General features: G+C 50.9%; 1 protein-coding gene across 1 annotated transcript in view; it reads right to left on the bottom strand.

The window, feature by feature from the left end:
* The window catches only part of tp53bp1 (tumor protein p53 binding protein, 1), an 87,868-nt gene that overhangs the window by 19,401 nt on the left and 51,949 nt on the right, over positions 1-16,518 (bottom strand). The window contains 9 exon segments of the mRNA XM_073025806.1: positions 164-480; positions 1,647-1,799; positions 4,359-4,980; positions 5,634-5,729; positions 8,204-8,252; positions 9,998-10,207; positions 10,721-10,772; positions 10,774-10,838; positions 14,064-15,417. Coding sequence (XP_072881907.1) covers positions 164-480; positions 1,647-1,799; positions 4,359-4,980; positions 5,634-5,729; positions 8,204-8,252; positions 9,998-10,207; positions 10,721-10,772; positions 10,774-10,838; positions 14,064-15,417 — 2,918 coding nt within the window.

Raw genomic sequence — 16,518 nt, 5'->3', positions numbered from 1 at the left:
GATGGGACGGTGTGGGTGGAGTTTCACTGTGTCTGACTCAAGCTTCCCAAGGAGTAGATGTTGAGAGATGTAGCAGAGGTTTGGATTGTGGATGTGAGAGTGAGGGACTGGAGTGAAGATGGAAGCAGTGATTCCCGACGCTCGGTAAAACGGGCAGCCCCACCTCAGCTTGCTTGGTGAACCTCTGCCCACAGGCACAACGAACTCCCGGGAGTCGGTCCCTCCAATCTTGCCCCGCGGGACACTGCCGCCCCGGCCCCTCTCGTGCACCGCGTGCCCCGCGGCCCCTCCGCCGCTGCTGCTGCTGTGTGCCAGCGAGATGCCGCTGCTCGCCCCGCTGGAAGCGCGCAGCAAGCTGGAGGCTTTCGAGGAGAAGGAGCTGATGTCAGCCAGGTCTCCCGAGGTCAGGGAGCCGGTGGCCTGGGATGGGGAGCCCTCGTTCTCGTACTCCCGACTTTCCAGCACCGGCTCCTCGCTCTCCTGAAATAAAAAACAAGACAGTTCACTGACATTGGGTATATTTGTAAAGGAAAAGATGAGCTTTAATTGTCATGTACGCTGAAACAGGTCTCACCTATCACCCTCCAGCTTGTACCCCCCCGCATCTTATTCTGGCTTCTTGTACCTTCCTTTCCAGTCCCGATGAAGGGTCTTGGCCCAAAAAGTCTACCGTTTAGTCCTCTCCATAGATGCTGACTGACCTGCTGAGGTCCACCAGCACTGTGTGATGTCCAGCATCAGCAGAATCCTTTGTATTTGCGGCTACGTACCTTCCCCGTGCGTCTGGTATGACACGGTAAGGTACAGGCCCTTCAACCCACAACACCTGTAACCAAGCACGGTGCCATTAAACTAATGGCTCCTGCCTGCACAGAACGGATCTGTTCACAGGTCTCTTCCACAGCCTCTCAGACCCGGTCATTGCCTCCGTTTCCACCAGCTGCCCAGGAGACCATAGCTGGCACCCTCTGCTGCCTCAATAGAAAAACTAGCCTCACTATTTCAGAAAGCCCTCAAGCCCGGGGACAGCGTCATTGTTAAGGGTCCCCCGCAAAAGGGCAGAGATGGGCAGGAATTTTGTCCCCTGCAAGGCTGGAAAACTGAGGAATTCACATCCAGAGTTGAAGTTTCAAAGCAGGGAGCGATATGCCCTTGGGACAGGGAATCACGGCTCTAATTCCCGGGAACCCTACTGCTATTTATTACTCAGTTCTCCTCATGGGGGAGGGGAGAGATCTTATCAATGTAAATAATATTAACAGTGAATTCATGAAGGCTTTCTTCCCTCAGACTGGACGAGCCAGAACTAAAGGTTGTAGGTTAAGGGTGAAAGGTGAAATATTTAAGGGGAACATGAGGGGGAACTTCTTCGCTCAGAAGGTAGTGTGAATGTGGACAAGAAGAGGTGAATGCAGGTTCGATTGTAATATTTAAGAGAAGTTTTGATAGATACATGGATGAGAAGGTTATGGAGGGATATTTTCCAAGTTCAGGTAGATGGGACTAGGTGGGAAACCAGACTGGCATGGTCTAGATGGGCCGAAGGGCTTATTTCTGTGCTGTCGTGATCTTTGAGCACCTGTCAGCCTTAGAAAAGTGGCCTCCCCACAGCCGCTGCCCAACCACAGCCCTCCCCAGCTCCTCACCTCCATCACCTTTCGGTCCACCTCCTGCCCGTTCACATACATGATATCCGTGATGACTCGGGTTATCACCGTCCGCACCTCCCTGATCGTCCGGACGTGCCTGCGCAGGTGACAACCGGCTGGAGGGGCTGGCAGCTCAAAATCGTCCTCCTCCTTCACCGGCGTTTCGGGTGGCGAGGGGGAAGAGATCAGAAAATTAATGGAACCGTGAACCAAGGCAGACATAAGACGTTGCCTAGAGCAAAGATGCATACATCAGGATGCTCCTTATCAACTGCAGCTCAGCATTCAATACCATCATCCCCTCAAAACTAATCAATAAGGTTCAAGATCTTGGTGTCAATATCCTCAGTAACCAACCCCAGTCAGTTCAGATTGGCAACAATCTCCTCCAGACAGGTGGACCACAGGCCGGTGTGCTTAGCCCCCGCTCTACACACTTTACACTTATGACTGTGCAGCTCCATAAGTACAGCTCCAATGCCACATTCAAGTTTCTTAATGACACCACTGTTGTTGACTGAGTCAAAGGTGGTGACGAATCAGCTTATAGGGCGGCCAATGAAAATCTGGCCGAGTGGTGCCCCAATAACAAGCTCTCACTCAGTGTCCAAAGACCAAGGAGCCGATTATAGAGTTCAGGAGGAGGAAACTAGAGGTCCACAAGTCAGTCCTCATCGGAGGATCAGAGGTGGAGAGGACTTTAAAATCCCGGTGTTATCATTTCAGAGGGCCCAGCACATAAGTGCAAACACAAAGAAAGCACAGCAGCACTTCTACCTCAAAGTTTGTGAAGATTTCGCATGACATTTAAAACTTTGACAATCTTCTATAGGTGTACGGTACAGAGTATATTGACTGGCTGCCTTGCAGCCTGGTATGGAAACACCAATTCCCTTGAATGGAAAAATCCTACAAAAGTAGTGGATATGGCCCAGTGTATCACTGGTTAAGCCTTTCCCACTACTGAGCACATCTACATGAAGCACTGTCACCAGAAAGCAGCATCTATCATCAGAGACCCCTACCACCCATGTCATGCTCCCTTCTCGCTGCTGCCATCAGGAAGGAGGTACAGGAGCCTCAGGACCCACACCACCAGGTTCAGGAACAGTTCTTACCCCTCAACCATCAGGCCCAGAGGGAATAACTTCACTCAAGTTGCCCCATCACTGAAGTGTTCCCACAACCAATGGGCTCATCTTCAAGGACTCTACATCTCACGTTCTCAATATTTATTATTATTTATTTTTGTATTTGCAGTTTGTTCTCACTTGCACACCTCGTTGGTGCAGCCTTTCATTGATTGCATTATGGTTACAGTATCGGATTTTTCTAGGTATGTCTGCAAGAAAATGAATCTCAGGGTTGTGTGTGTACTTTGACAATGAATTTACTTTGGACTTTGAAGTACAAGAAACTGCCTGGTTAAATCGCGAAGGCAACCAGGAATCAGCAGGATTTACTTTCTGATAGAGGCTGTTCCAGTCCAGCAAGCCCGGACACCAACCACCCTACTGACCGGTACGTGGGAGGAAACCCACGCAGTCACGGGGAGAATGTTCAAACTCCTTACAGTGGGAACTGAGCCCAGGTCGCTGACACTGTAATAGCATTGTGCCAACTGCTGAGCGATTCATTTCATACTGAGTGGCTCTGCAGAGTTACTGCCATTGGAGGGACGGACGGTTATGACTCGTCCTACTAACCACAAGTAGTGACTTCAGGCTTGCTTTATACTGATTTAATTTTAATTCGTTATTGGTTAACCGAGGCTCATGGGCACTATTTGACTTCTGCAAGTGGCCCAACTAATATTTAGCTTTGTATTTGAATCACTGGCACACCAGCGATACGGGTTCGATCCCCCACTGTCTGTAAGGAGTTTCTACGCTCTCCCACATGACAGCACGGGCTTCCCCCGAGTGATCCAGTTCCCCACACGTTCCAAAGTCCCACGGGCTGGCAGGTTCACTGATCACCAGTGTAACAGGACAGCATGGGCTCTTGGAACGGATCCAGCCTTATCTAAACGATACGGGTTCCAGTTTACTTTAAAGAAGAGATCACGTAGTTTGAGCTTTGAGTGAACCAGCCACCTTTCTGGAACTTTCTAGAGCGAACCTGCCTTGCTTCAAGGGCTATTTCCTGTCCTGTGTATTTTCAATGCCCAGTGCAGAAGCTCGAGCTTCCAGTGTCGTACAACTGGTTTAGAACACAGAACAGTACAGGCCATTCGGCCGACAATGTGGTGCTGACCCTTTCACCTACTCAAAGAAAGATCAATCTAACCCTTCCACCGATCTGTCTGTCCAATTGTCCTTACACATCCGACAAGTGGGAAACTTCACTCCTCGACAGGGGCCTGCAGGGTTTTAATTTTTGTTTCAGTGTCAGTTTCTGCACCGGTCAGCTCCTTCCCTGCCCTCAGTGCCAGCCCCAGTCTCTGGGATTGGGGTCAGATTCAGTACCAGCACCCGCAAGCCTCTCTCCCCTGCTGGGAGGAAGGGAATCGGGGGAAATCCGAGTGTGCACCTGGACCTGCCGGCTGGCGGGCAGACTCAGCTCTGTCTCGGGGCAGCCCCTCCACCACAAACGTGAGCAACCAGCTTCTGCTCACTGCTCTACTGGAAGGGCTGGTAGGTGAGGCTGAAATAAAGTTGTGAATCAATTGAATTTTATATTAAAAAAAGCGACAGACAGCCTGGTTACCTGACTGGGAAGCGATTCAGTGCTTTGATCATCTGCTCCCTGCTTCACGTGGTAGGACGTGCTTCTCGACCGCATGGCGGGCTTCCTGGGCGTCTCCTCCGTCTGCACCATGGCGTCACAGGACAGGAGCTTCCTACAGCCCTCCTGGGAAGGGCTGCTGATGGCGATGCTGGTCTGGGTGCCGGTGTGCATGACTGTGAGATCCAGGGGACTGCAGGGGCGCCCGTCCCCAGACACAGCCTGCCCGCTTGCGCTGGCATCCACTGGCGCCGGGGCATCCGACATCTCTATCCCATCATCCTTGAACGCAGCCGGAAGAGTCCTGGCCTCGGGAGCTTCCCCTCCCCTCACCTTCACTGCCTCCGGCTCCTGGCTGCTGCTGACAAATTCCATTACCTCCTCCTCACTCTCCTCCGGGCTCCTACCCATCGGCTTGCCAGCGCTGGGATCTGGCATGGACTCCTCAGGGGTTTCCCAGACCTCGCCCTCCTCCCCGCCGTCCGGAGGGGTCTGGGTGTCCAGGACCCGGCACTGGGAACGTCGCCTCGTCTGCCAGGCCACGCGCCCCTGGCTCGGATCGTCGCATTCCTCCTCGGTGTCCGGGAGGCTGTACGTCGCACTGCTGGAAAGGAGAGGGCGCACGGTCACCAATGGAGACAAACAGGAGGAGGAGCCCCCACCCCAAGACCACTCGCTGCGTAGGGCAGCACGGCAGTACCGCGGTTAGCGTAACGCTCAACAGCGCCAGCGACCCCGATTCAATTCTCACCCGTCTGTAAGCTGTTACTACCTTCCTCACGTGACTGCAGGGGCAGGGGTAGGTATACTTACAGTTTACTTTTCAACTCAGAAAGGAAATCAAAGGTTTGGAGGGACTTGAGCCAAATGGGGTTGAGCTTGAGTGGATAACACGGACGAGATGGGCCGAAGGTTCTGTTTCCATGCGGTATGACTCTGTGACTGATGGTCACTGAAGTTCAGAAGAGAAGGGTATGTTGCAGTCTGACACGGTTGACATCGGGGGGAGGGCAGTCCGACAAGACTGCGCAGGGAAGAGATTTCTTTAAATGGGAGGGGTTGTCGGCCCACCCCAGTGAGCTGTGGCGTTCTCTCACTGAGGGCATTCCACGTCGAAACTGGTGTGACTTCGGGGTCACCAGAGAGGACTACAAGGGTAACTGGGGTGCCACCTGTAGGCCCAAGGCCCAACGAAGGCAGGTGAGCAACAGGACGCAACAGACCCTCACGCACACCCACCCAACGGGAGGAAGTTACCGGAAGGGCGCAGCGGACTCCTCCTGTGCTCTCGCCTCCGTCTCTCGCCTCGCCTCACACACGCGACTGAACACCGACTGGCTCTTCACGACACTGCTAGCAAAGGGAACGGTGAGTTAGACCCGGCCGAGCACGGTTGCCCAGTCACCCCGAGTACCCACACGTGCCCCAAGTTAGCCCAACAAAGGCACTCAGGGAATGGCAAGGAATTGTTGGATTAGTGTAGAACAGCTACTTTTTCATATGAAATACCCTCTCTCTGTTCAAAGGGGGCATCCTACTATTCTGAGGCTGTGCCCTCTGGTCAGGTTCTCCCACCATTAGACATCTACTCTGTCTAGGATCCCCCTTGACCTGTGACCTTGGCACCTACAGAGGTGTGCCTCGCTCTGCCTACGATATCTGGAATGCTTGCTGGTACTTTTATGCTTGATTGTATGTTTGTATAATCGCTCATATACCTCTAATTGTTCAGTAAATTCTCTAGTAATTCTAGTGCTATTCTTCTGTATTTTTCTAGAAGCTTCTCAGATCTTCTGCAGCAGGTGCCACCCACTTGAATCTAGGTATTTTATGAGCTAATTGTTGTCGCAATGTTCGAAGTACATTTTGTATCAAAGCAAGCATACAACCTGGAGATTCATCTCCTTACAGGCAGCCACGAAACAAAGAACCCATCGGACCCAGTACAAACAAAAGAAGACTGCCAAACGCCCAGCGTGCAGACAGAGACACAAAAAACAGATCGTGCAAACGTTGAAGCAGGTAGACAGCATCCAGCGTCAAAGTTCACGAAGCCAGGCGTCACAGCAGCCAATTCAGAAGGCCCAACAAACGCCGTGGAGCAGTGAGCTGAACCAGCCTGTCTCTCGCCTCCAACTCCGACACCCCGACCATTTCAACCTGGCTTAGATCATCTAAACTGGGTCATTCCTCACCCTCACCCTCGAGCTCTGTCGCCCCGATAAGGCCAGTATCCAAGCTTCCCAATTCAGCTTGGCTTTTAAATCAACCAAACCTCTGATCGTTCCTCCTCTCGGTTCCGCCGCATTGAATTATCCGAGCTTCCCAATTCAGCTTGGCTTTTAAATCAATCAAACCTCGGATCTTTCCACATTTCAGTTCCGTCACATCAAATTGTCTCCAAGTCCGTTGCAGCCAGCACATACTGCGACCGTTCTGCCCTAGCGAGGCTCCAGTCACACCGCATATTGTACACTGGAAGCCACGGGCCACTGTTTGCAGTGATAGTTTACCAGACAAAGAATCTCAGTGCTTTTACTGCAATGTTGTTATCTCCAGTCGGAGTATGAATCAACTACTGTACAACTTTTTTCCTGTTTTCCCATTTCTTTGCTCTTGTAACAAAATGACCACAACCACCAAAGTTTTATACCTCATTCCTGAGGTGTGAGGAGCCTCTGGATCTGGTGACTGATCCAAGGAAAACTGAGGACCATTCAGGCCCTCTCACTTGTCCTCAGTCTTGGCCGACTGTACATTCAAGTCCCACTCCCAGCACTCACACACAGCACCAAGGCTGGCACTCCAACACAGTACTGCATTGTCAGAGGAGCCAGGCTGCAAACCGAGGCCCAATATTTACTCTCAATCAAACTCACCAACAGATGTTCTGGACCAAATCACAATGCAGCTCTGCGATCTCGCTGTGCAGAAACAGACTCATTACGGCACCTCAAAAAGAACAGGACTGGCTGCTAGTACGTGGGCATCTCCTGAAGCTGTGGAAAGTTGCTATTGGAATCATGCAGGAGACACACACACACACACACACACACACACACAAAATGCTGGAGGAACTCAGCAGGCCAGACAGCATCTACAGGAAAGAGTACAGTTGATGTTTCGGGTCGCGACCCTTCGGCAAGACTTTTAGGATCCTGTCCAAGGGTCGTGGCTTGAAATGTCGACTGTACTTTTTTCTAGAAAGGGGAAAGGAACCAAGAGAACTCCCTCTTGGACTTGGACTCCATCTCCCAGAGAGAGATAGCCGAGGGCTCTCCTGTTGTGGAAGGTTCCACGGGGAGCAGACTTTTCCACTCGAGGGTGATCAGTAATAAGACCTGTTTGCCAACAATTCTCATTGGGAATTCAGGAAAATCTCCTTTACATAGGAAGAGGGGGAGAACGCGGAACCGTGTTTCACAGAGCTGGATAACTGGGTGAAGGAGCCCAGCAGCAAATGGCCTACTTCCATAACTAACCAGATGAGTTAATGGGGTTTTCCTACGCTGGTGCTGATTGTGCTTGCAGCTATTGCCTTTGTTCTGGAGTTCCATCATCTACAGATATTGGACTCTTTCGGTGGTGTGAACACCATTCCACAGCTGGGTCACTCTCAAGAAACCCGGGGGAAACAGCAGTGAAACAAACAGAATTTTCATGGTTCAGGCCCAGAAACTTCACAACACAAAGATTCCCCTCTCCAAACTACATCAGAGCACCTGCACAAATTCAGAACTCACTGCCTGTCCAGAGGCAGAGAGGGGGGTAAAACAGGGCGGCCATTGTTCTACAAGACCAGCGGGTGGAATCAGAGTCACAGTTACCTGGCAACCACACCAGCAGCAGACGTTGATTCTCTGGACAACACGGGCTCTGTGGAAAGGAAACACGAGAGAGAAGTATTAATAGTGACACCGACGTCACACACTGACTCATCTCTTGGCTATCAGAACGGGGTAAGGGAGGGGAGGGAATCAGAGAGAGAGGAGAGGGAAAGGAGGGTGGGCAGAGGAGAGGGATGGGGAATGAAGGGGAAGAGGAAGCTGAAGGAGGCAGGAGAAGGGTGAAACGTGGGAAATGGCCGGGAAGCAGACACCAGAAACAATGTCACCAGCTACAGGTCACAAGTACAGGTCACCAGTTCTAGCAAACAAACAACCAGTGCACATTGAGAGGACATACAGTCTGTGCCCATTCCTTCATATTTCACAAGGAATTATGTATCAATTATGTAACACACAGGCAGCTCCTCCTCACTAGCCTGAGGGAGTTGTGGAGGCTTCTCTCCCAGCAGAGTACAGCGGATCAGGCAGCCGCTTTGGGATCCCTGTTAGCATCAGGCACACTCAGTGACAAGATTAAATCTCCCTTAGCCCAGAAAACAAACCACAGACTGAAGGTGCCAACATCGTAGGGTCAAGCAGGCTGGACTGTGAGAGTGCTCCGCCAGGGTAGACTGAATCGAAGGTGAGGGGAAAGTTTAGATGGGCCGGGTGAGTCTCCCCATAAACACAGAGATTGGCGGTTGCCCGGAACACGCTGACAGGGGAGTGGGGGAAGGAGTTATGACGTTGATGTTTAACACGCAGAAAACGCTGGAGGAACTCAGCAGGACTGGCAGCGTCTGTGGAGAGGAATGAAGAGTCATCATTTCTGGATCTCCTGCTCCCACAGAACCTCTCGTGTTTACAAAAGCGATATCGGAGAGGTTTGTAGACAGGGAACGGAGGGATACCAGCAGAACAGATTTAGTTTTCTCCAGCATCGGGTTTGATGAAACATTGTGGGCTGAAGGGGGACCCCAGAGAAGTTTATAAAATTAAGAGAGGGATAGACAAGGCCTGAATCCTCCCCCAGGGTTGAAATGTTGAGTACTAGAGGACATACATTTAAGATGAGAGGGAGAAAGAGTTTATCGGGGTTGTGTGGGGCAAGTTGTTTTGCAGAGAGGTAGGTGGGTGCCTGGTATGGACTGATGGAGGCAGATACGACAGTGGAGGCAAGTAGCAAATTGGGGGCTTTCGAGGAAATACAATAGTGGGATTTAGAGATTTGAATACACAGGTAATGGTCATGTTTGGGTAGAAGGGACGTAGTTTGATTCAGCATTGGGTTTGGTGAGACCCTGTGGGTGAAAGGGCCTGCTCCATTGCCGTAGCGTTTTGTCCTGCCGGTGATTCCCAGTTCCCACTCGCACCCCACTCCTGGCAAGGAACGGGCTGGTGTTTTCCCAGCAGTGGCTAGCGTAAAGCTTTTCCAGCACCAGCGGCTCGGGTGCAGTTACTGTCATCGTCCGTAAGGAATTTGTACATTTTCCCTGTGCCCGCGTGCGTTTCCCCCGGGTGCCCCGGTTCCCTCTCACATTCCAAAGACGTAGGGGTTAGTAGGTGCAATTGGGTGAACTCACTGGGCCAGAAGGGCCAGTGTATGCCAGTCTATTACGCTCCTCAATACCTACACACTGTGTTAATGCAAAGTCTGGCACCAGAGCAGACACACCCCAGCCCTGTGTGTACGGGGAGGGTGATGCTGGGAGACTGGTCACAGGCCTCTCTCCGTTCCCTCTAGAAACAGGACAGGAATGCCGCCATCACCCCCACACCCTGCCCTCGTCTTACTTTCTAGACTGAAGAGTTCCGAGTGGTCTCCCTCCTCTGTGACGGGGGTCTCCATCCTCATCCGCAGGCACAGCTTGCTGTCGGTCGCCGAGACAGAGAGAGACTCCTGACTCGGGGAGGCCTGCTGGCTCACATCCACCATCACGTCGCTGGCTGCCATGGTGTCCCCCGGTGTGGCATCGCTGGTTTCCATGCAACGCACTGCAAGCTCTGCGCAGCGAAAGAGAAAAGGTTCTGATCTTAGAGCTATTGATGGATCAGAGATTTCCGAGGTGAAATCCAGGCCAATTTGCCGGTTCCCGGGGTGCAAGAATACACCGGAGAAGTGGAAGCGGCAGATAATGGGTTCAATACTATATTTGAGAAAAGTTTAGATAAGTACATGGATGAGAGGTCCATGCGCAGGTACATGGGACTAAGCAGAAGACTGGGTTAGCATGGACTAGATGGGCCAAAGGACCTGTTTCTGTGCTATAAAGCTTTATGATTTTCTGGTGGAGTTGTCCTGGCCATGTCAGGCAGCCAAGAGGAGTCTTGATAAATCATTGCCGATTTATTTTCCCTCTTAACCCCTCTCATGAAGCACGGAAAAGGAGAACTGGATTAAAAACAGGCAAGAAAGAGGCTTAGAGAGATTGGGGAGGGAGGGGAGGGATATCACCAGCATGGAGTGGATCAGCTGAATGGCCGGCATCCTCACGACGAGTTAGGCTGTGAACCTACCGATGGGAGTGCTGTGCCGAGGACCGGGCTTCAACTTGCCGACGAGAGGCGGGGGTGGCACCACTAACGGGCCGGATGACGTCGCCTTCCTTCGGGAGCGTGAAGTGGAACGGAATTTCTGGGGCAGGGGAGAGGGTAACGGGAAAAGACAAACGTTAACAGGAGGAAATGGGCCGAGGAAGCCGACAACAGCAGCGACATCTGGCCCCACGGCCACCCTTCTCCAAACATCTTGCTCTGTGGAGCTATGTAACGTTACGTGTGGATTGAAACCATCCAGCCCGCCTGTGCACACGGGTCTTTACATGCTAGGGGGAACAATGCCCCCACCCCCTTCCCAAATATCCTCGTCGGACCCCGGGTCCAGAGGCTCAGTACCTTTGCTGCACTCGTGAAAATGGATTTTTTGCAAAACTTTAAAATCTAATCAGAACGTACCCAGTGTCACCCACCAGTCTCGTTGGGCTAGAAGGTATCAAGATTTGTACCGACCACCTCCAGCAGCCACACCCTCCTGCCCTTGATCCCTCCCTCCTCTCCACCTCGGGTATCTGGCTCCAAAGTTACTGTGAAGCTCTCACCAGGCCGCTGCGTGGACTCGCTAACGCACCGGCACCGACGCTCGAATCTTAACCGCCGCCAGCTGACAACTAAGACCAGCAGCAGAGTCAGCCATTCAGCCCATCAACGCGGCTCTGCATTCCCTCATGACTGATCTATTATCCCCAGCAACCCCATTCTTCTGCCTTCTCCGTGACCTTGATGCACTTACTAGCCAAGAACCTGCCGACCTCCCTGTCAAATATACCCAAAGATTTGCCATCCACAGCCGTCTGTGGCAATGAATTCCACAGATTCACCACCCTCTGGCTAAAGAAATTCCTTCTCGTGTCTTTTCCGAAGGGATGCCCTTGTATTTTGAGTCTGTGCCCTCTGGTCCCAGATTCCCCCACTATTGTAAACATCCTCTCGCATCCATACTATCGAGGCCTTTCAATATTCGGGTGGGTTTAAATGAGACCCCCCCCCCATTCTTCAACTCCAGCAAGTACAGGCCCAGAGTTTTTGTAAACCTCTGCTGGGCCCTCTCCAATGGCAGCACATCCTTTCTTAAATATGGGACCCAAAGCTGCTCACAATGCTCCAAATGTAGTCTGACCATTGATGGAATACGAAAGTAAGCCAGCCAATAATATAAAAGACGATGTCAGAAGTTTCTTCAGATACATAAAGTGTATTAGAGGCAAGGGTAGATATCAGTCTGCTGGAAAACGGTGATAGACAGGTAGTAAAGGGGAACAAGAAAATGGCAGACAAACTAAATAACTATTTTGCATCAGTTTTCACTGTGGAAGACAACAGCAGTTTGGGGAAAGTTCCAGGTGTCAGGAGTCATGAAGAGTGTGAAGTTACCATTACCAGGGAGAAGGTGCTTGGGAAACAGAAAGGTCTGAAGGTAGATAGGTCACCTGGACCAGGTGGTCTGCAGCCCAGTGTTCTGGAGGAGGTGGCTGAAGAGATTGTGAAGGTTTGAGTAATGGTCTTTCAAGGATCACTAGATTCTGGAATGGTTCTGGAGGACTGGAAAATTGCAAATGTCACTCCACTCTTCAAGAAGGGAGTGAGGCAGAAAAAAGGAAACAAGAGGCTAGTTAGTCTGACCTCAGTGGTTGGGAAGATGTTGGAGTCGATTGTTAAGGCTGTGGTTTCAGGGTACTTGGAGGCACATGATAAAATAGGCCGTAGTCAGCATGGTCCCTCAAGGGAAAATCTTGCCTAACAAATCTGTTGAAATTCTTTGAAAAAATAACAAGCAGGATAGACAAAGGAGAATCAGTTGATTTTGTGTACTTGGATTTTCAGAAGGCCTTTGACCAAGTGCTGCACATGAGGCTGCTTAACAAACTACGAGCCCATGGGATTACAGAAAAGATTCTAGCAATGATAAAGCTGTGGCTGATTGGCAGGAGGCAAAGAGTGGGAATAAAGGGAGCCTTTTCTAGTTGGCTGCCGATGACTAGTGGTGTTCCACAAGGGGTCTGTGTTGGGACTGATTCCTTTTACGTTATATGTCAATAATTTGGATGATGGAATTGATGGCTGTTGCAAAGTTTGATACGAAGATAGGTGAAGGGGCAGATAGTTTTGAAGAAGTAGAGAGGCTACAGGACTTAGACAAATTAGGAGAATGGGAAAAGAAATGGCAGAATACAGTGTCAGGAAGTGCATGGCCATGCAATTTAATAGAAGAAATGAAAGGGTTAATTATTTTCTAAACAGAGAGAAAATACAAAAAACAGATGCAAAGGGACTTGTGAATCCTTGTGCAGAATTCCCCGAAGGTTAAATGCACGGTGGAGTCCATGGTGAGGAAGGCAAATGTAATGTTAGCATTTCTTTCAAGAGGACTAGAATATAAAAACAAAGATGTAATGTTGAGACTTTATAGAGCACTAGTGAGGCCTCACTCGAAGTACTGTGAGCAGTTTTGGACCCTTTATCTTAGAAAGGATGTGCTGAAACTCGAGAGGGCTCAAAGGAAAACTGATTCCAGGATTGAACGGCTTGTCATATGAAGAGAGATTGATGGCTCTGGGCCTGTCTTCACTAGAATTCAGAAGAATGAGAGGTGACCTAATTGAAACCTATCAAATGCTGATAGGCCTTGACAGAGTGGATGCGGAGAGGATGTTTCCTGTGGTGGGGGGGTGTAAGACTAGAGAACACAGCCTCAGAGTGGAGGGGTGTCCTTTTAGAATGGAGATGAGGAGGAATTTCTTTAGCCAGAGATTGGTGCATCTGGTGGAATTCTTTGTCACAGGCAGTTGGAGGCCAAGTCTTTGTGCATATTTAGAACAGAGATTGCTAGATTCTTGATTCGTCAGGGCAAGAAGGGACTTGAGGGGAGATAGAGGCTGAGAGGAAAATTGGATCAGCAATGAAATGGCGGCGTAGAGTTGATGGGCCAAATGGCCTAATTCTGCTCCTATATCTTCTGGTCTTAAGGTCTACAACACTGGGTTATCGGTGGTTGAATACCCAAGTTGGTGTGGGCTTTCATTGTCTCTATTGTGGTTATTATTCTATTATGGATCTATTGAGTATGCCTGCAAGAAGAAGTATCTCAGGGTTGTACATGTTGACATAAATGTACTTAGATAATAAATTTACAGTGAACTTTATAAAGTCTTCTAGCACTTTGGAAATAAATGCTAACATGTGCATTTGACTTCCTTACTAGCAACTCAATCACGACCTCTTCTTCCACCTGAGGTTCTCAGCGCAAGTTCATCCCTTACAACAGCCGGACCGCGACACAGACGGACCGCATCACGTTACCCACCACCAGAGCCGTCCAGCAGGCTCTTCACCGACTGTTCCGACTGGTTCTCTTCAGCTCCCTGCTTGTGCGCCCGCCCGGCCAGCTCCCCCTCACTCTCCTCCTTCAGGCTCCCAGTCGAGGGCTCAACACCGCTGGGTCGAGGCAGTCCCTCCACGGCCTTCCGGTGGTTCCAAGTCTCCGCGTCCCTTGGCTCTTGTCGGGGGCTCTCGGCACTCTGGCTGCCCGGATCATCGGCGTGCACCTTCACCACCAGCTCCACTCGGATGTCCCTCCCGGGGCCCGCTGCCTCTGTGCCCGAGGACTGGCAGCCGCCTGGGACGCCTTGCTGCTGCCCCGAAGGCACCGGGCAGCTCCCCTGCGAGGGCTCCAAGACCTGCTGGGACCCACTGCTCTGCTCCTCAGCCTCGTTCGGATTGATGCCCAGGGCAACGCGGCTTCCCACGCAGTTGTCCTCCTCGGAGCGTTCCCTCCTTTCATTACCTGCAGTTGGAGGCTGCGATCTTTCCAAACCGTGTGGAGGTGAGATTCCTCTGGACAGAACGTTAACTGATTCACTAGTGTCCTGCTCCATGGGTTCGCCCTCCTTGTCGATTGTTCCAGAGTCCACTTGGCTTTGGGACACCTGAAGGATCCCTCCACCTTCCTTGAGCCCTCCATCAGTCCCCTCTTCAATGTTGTGGTCAACAGGACCCAGACACCCCTGCTTCTCACCTTGTGACACAGACCCTTCCTCTCCCTCATCCACTGGCCTCTTGCTGACAATCGCTGCTTTTGCTATTAATGTGTCCCTGGGCAAGTCTGCCCCCTCCGGGGAAGGGTGGACTGCCACGCCTTGAGACTGAGGCGCCGGCGGTGGCTGAGATCCCTCCGACCTCTCGGACACTCCACCAGTTCTCAGCTCCTTCACTTCAGCCTTCTCTCTGGGTTCGGCGCCAGGTTCTTTAAAGGTATGTCCGTCAGGAACATTGGACGAGGTTGCTTGGCTTTCTCCAGTCCACCGCAGGTGAAGATTCTGGGTTTCCTCCAACTGACCTACCACAACGATTTCTGTGGTAATCCCCTCCTCAACCTGTGTAGCCTCGCTGTCCTCCAGAATGGCACCTTCGTCCGTTTCCATCGGCTGTGTCCACTGGCTGGTGGACAGCCTCAGCTCAAATGGCTCCCCCGATCCCTCGACCATCTTCCTGGCTCCCAAAGCCTCAGGCTCCTTCACTACTGATCTGTTGTCCGATCGCACATCTCCCTCCTCTTGCACCGGTGCCTTCGTCTGACACTCTGCCTGAGCTTGGGTGGATTTAACCCCTCTGCTGCTGTTAACGTTTTCTGTCAGACTTGGAGTGGGCATAAAAAAATCCTTTAAAAAAAAAGAGAAGATTTGCAGTTAGACAAGCAAGTCAACATCTGGAGGGAAAAATCTCACCTAATGGACAAAGCAGTAGAGGCAAAGTTAAAGAGAATCTCACAGGATTCCTTCCTCCCCTTTAAAGAGATGTAAGAGTGGATATCAGACTGCTGGAAAATGATGCTGGAGAGGTAGGAATGGAGGACACAGAAATGCCGACAAACTAAATAAGTATCTTGCATCATCTTCACTGTGGAAGACACCAGCAGTACACTGGAAGCTTAGGAGCATCAGGGGGCAGAAGTGAGTGTAATTGCTACTACTAGGGAGAAGGTGCTGGGAAGGCTGAGGTGGATAAGTCACCTGGACTAGATAGACTATAACCCAGGGTTCAGAATGAGGTAGTCGGGGAGATCGTGAAGGCATTATTGATGATCTTCCAAGAATCACTAGATTCTGGCATGGTTCCAGAGGACTAGAAAATTGCAAATACCACTCCACTCTTGAAGAAGGGAGAGAGGTCAAAGAAAGTAAATTTTAGGCCAATTAGTCTGACCGTAGTGGCTGGGAAGATGTTGGACTCCATTGTTAAGGACGTGGTGTCCGGGTACTGGTTGGACGTGATAAAAGAGGTCAAGGTCAGCAAGGCTTCCTTAAGGAAAAATCTTGCCTGGCAAATCTGTTGGGATTCTTTGAGAAAACAGCAAGCAGGATAGACAAAGGAGAGCCATAGATGTTGTGTACTTGGATTTTCAGAAGGCCTTTGGCAAGGTACCACAAAAGAGGCTCTTTAGCAAGACAGAGCCCATGGTTTAACAGGAAAGATACTAGCATGGATGGAGCAGTGGCCGATTGGCAGGAGGCAAAGAGTGAGAATAAAGGGAGCCTTTTTTGGCTGGCTGCCGGTGACTAGTGGTGTTCCACAGGGGCCGGGACAGTTTCTTTATACGTTACATGTCAATAATTTGGATGATAGAATTGAGTGGCCAAGTTTGCAGACGATACAAAGCTGGGCGGAGGGCAAATAATGCCGAGCAAACAGAGAAGCTGCAGAAGGATTTAGGCAGATTAGAAGAAAAGGCAGAGAAGTGGCAAGTGTCAGGAATTGTACGG

The sequence above is a fragment of the Hemitrygon akajei genome, chromosome 21 (assembly GCF_048418815.1).
Source record: "Hemitrygon akajei chromosome 21, sHemAka1.3, whole genome shotgun sequence".
Classification (NCBI taxonomy): domain Eukaryota; kingdom Metazoa; phylum Chordata; class Chondrichthyes; order Myliobatiformes; family Dasyatidae; genus Hemitrygon; species Hemitrygon akajei.
Note: the sequence above shows the minus strand (reverse complement) of the source record. Positions and strands in the feature narration are given on the sequence as shown.